The following is an 8,741-nucleotide window of genomic DNA, read 5'->3' as shown; positions in this document are numbered from 1 at the left end:
TTTCCTTTTTTTGTTCGAGTCGTTGGCGCAGTTTGCTGCTCTTCTCGTGTCTCTCCAGATTTAGTAAAAATAGACTTGACACGAAACAAGGACAGAGCGCTCGTCGTCTAGAGAAGAGAAGACTGCGAAACATCTGCTGGTGCTGGAAGAGAAATGTGTACATACTAACTAACTACTAGCTCCTATTAGAAGAAAGGCGACTGATCGTGATGGTGTGTGTCTTCTTTCCTTTTCTTTGAACTTGAGCTGTTGTTTATTGCTCCCGACGCACAACATGCGGTGCTCAAACTCATTTTCCGAACTGACCGTGGGGTTAATTGCTACTGTTTTTTTGTTTTTAATGAAATTGAATTTCGCGCCAATGCTGATTCATCAATTCATTTTAATTTTTAAAAATCCCTGATAGGAAGTTGTTTCTAATTTATTCGGCGCGGATTATTCAAACGCTTTACAAAACCGAAAGTGCGCTACTAATGCCGGAGGGTAAAAGTGCGGTCGATGCGGAGAGGGTGGGGGTGTGGAGGAGGAGGAGTACTTGGCGGCTTTGAAACATGTCACGCACGTATGCAAATGAGCATGTATACACACACACAGAGCCCGTACAACAACATGTACAAGTGTTTATGATGGCGTTCATCACGGGCCATCATCATCATTACTCGGGTAAATGTTGCAGCAATTTTAACGAGCGCAGCAATGACAATTATTCATTTTCGCGGATGGCCCAAAAAGACATAAAAAGGGGAAAATAAAATTTCATTTTTTAAAAAGAGCCAAGCGGAGCAGCTGCGCTATACAGTAAACGCATCTACCAAAATGTTTGGATGGCCGTCTGTGTATATATGCACGGCAGTTTCCAAACGGGAATCGCTTTGATGATGTTCTGCGTTTGATGGCTGGGGAGGGTGGAATGATTCGATTCGGGAATCATTCCACACACAGTCCAGCCACCATCTCTCTGCAGAGTTTTGATGACGCCATTCGCCAGAGAGTTTCTCCTTGCGCGTCTATAATTGAATATTCGGGCGGATGGAGGTACAAGCAATTCACGCGTGATCGGACTAGTTTCAAATTGCCCGCCAAATAAAGCGCCGCTCTCTCGTCCACTAGCGACAGAATATCAACCCCCCTTTCATTTCCTTCTCTCAATGTTTGTTCGATCATCATTTACAACTGCACTCGACACAAAAGCGCCCATCCAGAGAGAAAAGGGAAATCTAACAGCATTTAACCGCATCAGCAGGATGCAAATGAGCTTTCCCGGCGACGACGAAATAACGACGCCGCTCTTATGCTAATCAACCAGCGTTACCCTATCAATTCGGAGCACCACGGAAATCTTTCCCCCTCCCCACCCCACACACACACACGCAACCCATTCGCCTTTGTTCTCGGCAGCAGCCCAGAAATGTGTAAGATCTACGCTCTCACGTCGTTTCAATAACTAAACTGATTACAACTCTCGACAGTCTAATGACGCCGATATTCACTTCACCCTTCGCTATTTTTCATCTCTTCTCTCCTAAACAAAACAAAATGAGAAATGTGACTACACATTTTTCCCTTTCTGTCATTGGATTTGTCTCCGCCCGGAAAAAGTGCGTTTGATGATGGGCTAAAGATCGAATGACAACAACAAACACCAAAGGGTATTTAGTGTACGCCAAGAGAAGAAAAAACAAGTCAGTCATATATCGAATGACACAACACAACGTCTATCCCTCCCCCCACCACCACCACCCCTTGATTCCAGTCGTCATCATTTGCATGTGGATGGCATCAGTTGGGATTTTTTAACGCGCCCATGACAAAAGAGTCAAAAGAACCGGGCGCTACATAGACACAAACTTCATTTGTTCATGGGGGTTTTTGATACCATATCATTCAGACTATTTTAAGTGCGCTATTAAAAAATACACGCCGAGACCGTCCGCAGTGTTGTATAGCATCTCCGTCGTAAAAAAAACAGAAAAGATGAATATGACTTGTTTGAAAAAATGATTTTTTGGCGGGGTAGTAGAAAAATAGAACACGCCAGCAGTGGCATCAGGTTATACCCCTTTTCTTTTTTAACTACCGCCGCGAGTATACAGAAGCTTTTTGATATAATACCGTGACAAGAAGAAAAACATCGGTAGCAGACTAGGCTGGCTAGCTATGCTATACTCTCCCCCTTTATATCTAGTTTATATTTTGCTGTTGCAGAATTTGCATAACCATTGAGTTCTAAATAAAAAAGTCGGGCCGCGTCTTCTTCCTCCATCAAGCGGCGGGAGATGTTCTAAACAGACCTAATCGTTCCAGACATAAAATCACGACTGTTGCTGCTGCTGCTACTGCCTACGCTGTGCGCGCTATCTTTCCTGCTTTACTTTTTTAACGTGCCGTGTGTTTTTATGTCTGTCGATATATTTCATTCCGCTTTTCACAGACGCCATTCATTTTAATTCTTTTTTCTTATTTTTTTTTTAGTGGCAAGGAAAGAAAAAAGGCGGATGATTGCGGGAACATTATGCCGAGCACGATGCGACTGACAGCCTCGTTAATTTCCACGCACAGAAAAAAAAGTTGGGAACGGGGGGAGGACAAAAAAAAATGGCTGAAACGAAATCAAAGAGAGACGAAATCTCTCATCTTTCTTCTCTAAATGTAAATTCAATTGAGACGGTGAACGACGGTGTCACGTCTGAAACGATACAACCGACCCCGATTTTTGTGTGTTGTGTGTTATTGTCGGTTGGGTTTTCTGCTCGAGTCGGTCCGTTTTTGTTGTCTTGGCATATCGATCGGAGACGTAACGAGTCAATTTGATTGCGCCGAGAAACGCGATTGGATTACCGTACGGGAGGGAGAAAACGAGTCCCCCCGCCGTCATATCCGCGCAAAGATAAGAGAGAAAAAAACAGAGAAAGTCAATCGTCGTAAATTTGAATAAATCAAGCAAGCGCTGGCTTGCGCAAGACGTAGTAGCAGCAGCAGCAGTGGCTGCTGTGTGGGTTGATATTGGGTGACTTGTGAGACAGATCCAATCCGAGCCCAGAGCGACATCCAAGTCGAGTCGTATGCGCTGCGTCCCGCATAGAATTTCAATCCGTCAAGAGCCAAAAGGGACAACAAAAGATTGGGCTGCGCTGCAAAGGCAATCGGCGTTCACAGAAACGGGGGTAAAAATGAATGATTGATCCCCAAATATGTACGGACGATCCCCCCTTTCCCTTATTGTGTCATCTTCTCGCTGTACACGGGCGAATATTGGCCGCCGCAAACAAAAGAGAATCACCGGAGAGCAAAGAAGAAATAGAAAAAAAAAAAACCAAAAAATCAGGAAAAAAAGAAGCGCTCGATGAGATGAGATATATTGATATAGAAACTGCGGGAATAGAAGAAGAAGAACAATAGAGTCGCCGAAGGATGAACGATCCCGCCCTTGTTGGCACAGTTCCTCAGATGCTGTGCGTGGCGTCTGCTGTATACTGTTCCCCTTTTTTTTTTAATTGCCTCTCGACATCAAAAGATGGTCGCGGTAGGGGAACGAGTCTAACCCCCTTACCATCGCCAAAATGCGCGGCCTTCTTCTCCTTCATCCACACACTATGTCTTTTTGTGTGGATATTTATACAGAGATAAAAGGAGTAAGGAACTAGACAAGTCTTGATTTATACCTTTTGAGTTCTTCTTCTATCCATCTCTGTATAGATATCCTCCGTTTTATTAGCTCTGATGATTCACCAGATGATATTACACTTGTAAAGAAAAAAGGGGGGAGAGAAAAGAGAATCATAAAGAGTCAACGTTCCAGTAGTGGGGGGTTGGTGTGTTACAATGTGCTGTACACATATATGTACGCGCAAAATCTATACAACAAAAGAAAACGACTAAGCTTTTAAAAAAAGAGAAGAAGTATAATAAGGAGGCCATCATTCTTAGGTGCGAAGCATTAAGTCTCGTTCCCTAACGAGATGAAGCGTCGCCGGCCACACTCTCTCTCTCTCTCCCCCCAACAGCAGCAGATGTTGTACTATCCTACACAAATGGAAGCCATAGAGCTCTACTACTATATACTATCCATCGTAAAAAAAAGAAAAGGAGAAGAAGAAAAAACCGGACCCTATAAGAAGACGGAAGAAAGTGCCACAATATAGTCAAACATAAAAAGGAGGAAGAACGCCACACAGTCTCGGGTGTGTGTAAGAGAGGGAGGGGGGGTCGTGTTGTTTGGGGGTTTTTCTTTCGGGGAACTTGTTGAGATTGGTCCCGGCAACAAGCGCAGAAAAAGAAGAAGAAGAGTAACAAAAAACATATTAACGAGCGATCCTCGAGGGAATAAGTTGATCCTGCAAGGCCTAAAAAAAGGAAAACACAACCATCGTTCCGAATTGAATTATTCCCAAGCAGGAACATGATGGAACTCTGGGAATATAATGAGGTTGTTGGCACTAAAGCTCTGTTCTCTATATAGCAGATAGGCCTAGAGGTATAAAAGGATCATCGACAATGTCGTCGTCGATGCTCTTCATTCGATTGCTTTTAGTTATTCATGTCGACTGTCTTATTTTTATTTTGGGGCGTCGCATCTCCGGCGAAATGAATAATTCAAAATGACCGACGACAAGTATTGTTTGATTTAGAAAGGCTCGAGTCGTCAGGAACTAATTATCCGGCAATGACAAACATTGTCAGCATCTCTCTCTCGTCAAAAGAATAGATACACACATAGTATAAATAATCCAGCGGATCATCAGATCTGATCCAACTGGTTCCCCTCTATCGATATGTTGTCAACTGTACAGGCGCGACATTGTCTAGGGGAAAGAAGAGAAAAAAGGAAGGAAATGAAAAGAAGAATATGTCACCGAGACGCCCAGCTCATGAGCAGAGAATGTGGTATGTCATAGAGCTAGGTGACAATGTCTGGAGCTAGGCGAACAATAGAAGAAGAGGCTCGGACATGGAGCCAAGTCCAAAGAATCAGGACTCTCTGCTGATGCTCCCAGACAAGCGACTTGGTGTCTCATTGGTCGGACGCCATGAGGTCGACACACAAAAGAGGAGAGCTATACGAAATTCTCAACATACAGACACAACCGGGTATATAGGAAGGTGGTGGTGGACGGATGGATAGAAGGGGAGTGACATGGCAGCCCTCTCTCGGATATAAAAAGAGAAAAACCCCCCTTCCCCCTTTTTCCACCTCCTAGCGACGCCAGCTGCATCATCCCCCTCCCCCTTTTTGGCTTTTCCCTTCCCCCGCTGAGCTGCCGACGTCTCTCATGCTCTCTCTGCTAGTCCAGCAGCAGTAGCCCAGCAGAGAGACTACTTGATGCTGCCGTCGGATCGCCAGCCAGCCCAGTCGGTCACGCAACGCAGATGTGTCAACACGTGCCAACAGCCGAGTGCCCCAGCCAGCAGCCAGCCAGTGTTATTCCGGTTTCATTCAGACACACACCAGTCGTCAATAATTTCAAGACATTCGAGACTAAAACTACAACGAAAGACAAAAGTTGAGAAATGGTCCTACCTTTTTTGGACGTGTGCGGAGCTGTTCCGTTCGATCCCGTCAGCATGGCCTACGATCCAGCTGGGCAAAGTGTCAACAACAGAGTCCTCGTGTGCTGCCACTGCCACGTGATGGACTCGCTGGCTTTCCTGGATCCTTCCGACGAACCGCCACTGCATCCGTCCCAAGAAGACAATCCTGTCGTTGACAGCCTGCCGGATGTAGTGCCTCGTCCGAGTGGCAAAGTTCCTAATTGTCTGACGGCCAGGCTGCCAAGTGACGAAGAGGAACCCGATTCACCATTAATCAAAGACTTGCATCACCAAGACAAAAGTGCAGCAGCCGACTGGAAGCAGGTCGGCAAAGATCTCCGCCGGATCGCCGATCAATTCGAAACGTTGCGGCGGCCAGCAGCAGGAGCTTCCAAACACCGGAATCACGCGATGCCATCTTCTTCCGCCAGCTCCTGGATACAAACTTGCATCCTACACGGTTTGGTCGCCTACGCCGGATGGAGGATCCAGCGATGGATTTCCGGATGAAAAATTTTTTTTGTTTCCTGCATCTCATCCTACCCAACTCAAAATGTCTTTCAAAACAATCTTTTTTTTAAAAATTAAAATAACTGTAGACTCTGTACAAAAATAAAATTGAAAATGCTTTTGTAAGAATTGTGAAATAATTGCGGCTCAATGTTGATTTGCCAAATATTTTTCGCTAGTCTCTCTTTTCGTACTATCCACAATGTTTGTTTTTTCCTTAGCTACAACTTTCTCTGTCCAGTATCTACGATTTTCTCTGTCCAGTCTTCTTCGCTATTTTTTCTCGTAACTGTTTTCTATTTGACCAATTATGAAACCCCATGCAAATAATGAATTAAAGATGATTTCATGCTCCATACGATGAAATATCACTTCTGGATATGCTACCCACCAGTCTTTCTATAATGAACCTGTATATTCAATGTATGAATGAATTATATGTCCATCATCACGGCCGCTAAATAATGTAATCTAATAATAACTACGGTGAAAAACAATTTTCTCTTTTCATATTACTTGATTTTGTCCAATAAACTATTTTGTTTCGAGATTACATTTCGTGTCCTGTTCATTTGGTAGAACAGCAACAACTGAAGCAAAAGACCAAAAGTTCGATCACAGTCACCATACTGGCGCCAAGGAATAGGCCTAAATTGCCACCCAAAATTCCTTGGAAATTCAATAAAACAATTTAGTTTAAACGATCACATTTATCAAAGAAAAGCAAAATAACCTACCAAACCATTGGTTAATGGTTGGATAATGATTGACCATCAGAGTTTGCATGAAGCTCGGGTAGTAAAAATTAATAGCAGCCAAGGTGTTACTTGAGAAACAGAATTTCATGTAGTGTAAAAATTAAGACTATAATCAAATCAAATATTTTACCTTTGATTGGGTGAAATGGACCAATTGCCAAAACGGAAATTAGTCGTCAATTCTAAATCGGCGTAACTGGCCGAGAATTCGTAAGTTTCCTTCCAGCATTCACTGACACAGTCTAATTCTTCGTTGTTTAGATTCATTTTAGTCTTGGCGAGTTGATCAAGAATGAGCATTTGTTGCGGACGACATGACGGCAAATCACCTGAAACATTTACAAGAGCCAATAAAGCAGTTTTCTAGAAAAATGCTACTCGATATTTATCAAGACCTTTGTAAGGTAAGTTCATCATGTAACAGTTGGCATATTCGGTCACACGCTTCTGACGAACAGCGAAATTACAATTCTCTTCAGTGTAGTTGCCAAATCCAGGAACTAAATGGCGATAGCGTTCGTGATCATTCCGATGAGCGCAGACTTTTCTGGATACAACAGACGTCATGATATCCTCATCATTGATCTCCATTTGTGCAGAGAAAATGCTTTTAAAATCTAGCGAGAAGATGATTAGTTGTAAATGTGTTACAGTTTTTCTGGAAAGGGCTACGGAGGTCCAGATGCCAATACGGGTGTAATGTTTGCCCAAATATATCGCCACGGTAGGATCGGTCCACTTGTCCGACACGGAAAATGCCACTCCCTTCTGATTGGCCGTAATCGGGTTGATGATGGAATTATCCAGACCTACAAATTGATTCAGTGATAGATAATCATCGACTGCTTATTTAAGATTAAAGGATCATACAAACCGCTTGCATCCCGTGAATCCCTGACGAGAACGACGAAACCGAATCCAATGGACGGGATACTCTTTGACACAAGTTTTAAATAACGAAAATAATAGAATTATACACAAGAATACAATTAAAATGAATAATTACCTGAATAATGGGTGGGGTAGAGAAGGTAGTCACGCAAGCGCCTGTCGATGACGCGAAACTCCCCGTCGGGAAATATTTGGCGCAACAATCGACACCGTCAACGTAAACGCCGGGTGAGATGCATCCAGCGATGATGTCTTCGCATCTAACACATTCAATTTTAAAAAATTACAAGAAATTATTGAAAAAAAGAAATTGTGGACAGAAATTTACTTGAGTACTGCCCGTTGAAAGATTTCCTTGACATCTTTGATGCCTTTATCGGCGAGTATCTTGTTGAATTTAATTTCCAGCTGGCGTTGTCGTTCCACGTCGTCAACCAGAGCCGGCGACACGATAAAGACCGATGTCGTCAGTATCAAATAGGAAACCATTTCGGCATCGACGAATCCCATTTCTGCGCTCGAAATTCAATGCGAATCAAAAAGGTTTTCTTACACACAAAAAGCCGATTCAGACCATCAAACCTTTGAGGATGGTCGAATTGAAAGTGTTGGACGTGCAAATGTGGTAATTGGGATGTTCGATCCAGCTGTCAGAATTGGCTTGCAACACCATTTCGCTATTGCCGGCAAAGTTCACGAAAGACGAAGCGGAGAAGTAAGTGGAAACAGTCGTCAGGAATATTCCCACGATCAAGGTGATCCGCCAAACGATTTTGACCGGCAGAGGATGCGATTCCTCGCCCAGATGAGCCACTGCGGCGCAAGTGGACCGTCCAGCGAATTTCCTCCACTTTTCGCAGCGTTTCTTCTCTTTTCTTTTCGGCATGACAAACACTTGGGATGGTTGGTAGTCTAATGTCCAGACAATTCTTCGAGGGGCTACTACTATTCTCCTCTTCATCATGTTCGAGACTGGCTGCCACTCAAGAACAACACGAACTGGACGTTTTTTCGGTTAAGTTTATTCGATTCCCTCCCGACGATTAAGCGGTT

The 8,741-nt window shown here is 43.7% G+C and overlaps 1 protein-coding gene across 1 annotated transcript; it reads right to left on the bottom strand.

Annotated features, from left to right (window-relative positions):
* Positions 1-6,584: 6,584 nt before the first annotated feature.
* LOC124334936 lies at positions 6,585-8,652 on the bottom strand. Its single transcript, XM_046789096.1, has 9 exons — positions 8,271-8,652; positions 8,017-8,200; positions 7,804-7,948; positions 7,672-7,732; positions 7,449-7,606; positions 7,193-7,382; positions 6,928-7,126; positions 6,777-6,865; positions 6,585-6,708 (listed from the first exon to the last, which is right to left on the bottom strand). The coding sequence occupies exons 1-9, from the start codon at positions 8,650-8,652 to the stop codon at positions 6,608-6,610; spliced, it is 1,509 nt and encodes a 502-aa protein (XP_046645052.1). The 3' UTR covers positions 6,585-6,607.
* Positions 8,653-8,741: the final 89 nt, after the last annotated feature.

The sequence above is a fragment of the Daphnia pulicaria genome, chromosome 1 (genome assembly GCF_021234035.1).
Source record: "Daphnia pulicaria isolate SC F1-1A chromosome 1, SC_F0-13Bv2, whole genome shotgun sequence".
Classification (NCBI taxonomy): Eukaryota; Metazoa; Arthropoda; class Branchiopoda; order Diplostraca; family Daphniidae; genus Daphnia; species Daphnia pulicaria.
The sequence above is the reverse complement of the archived record's forward strand: the minus strand, read 5'-3'. Positions and strand labels throughout refer to the sequence as shown.

What these genes read in the sequence shown, in the direction of transcription:
- LOC124334936 (XM_046789096.1), bottom strand. Translation starts at nt 8,652, where the DNA reads ATGATGAAGAGGAGAATAGTAGTAGCCCCTCGAAGAATTGTCTGGACA. An exon ending in TTTCAACGGGCAGTACTCAA is followed by an intron (nt 7,949 to 8,016) that starts GTAAATTTCTGT and finishes TGAATGTGTTAG; the next exon opens with ATGCGAAGACATCATCGCTG. An exon ending in GGATTCACGGGATGCAAGCG is followed by an intron (nt 7,607 to 7,671) that starts GTTTGTATGATC and finishes ATCAATTTGTAG; the next exon opens with GTCTGGATAATTCCATCATC.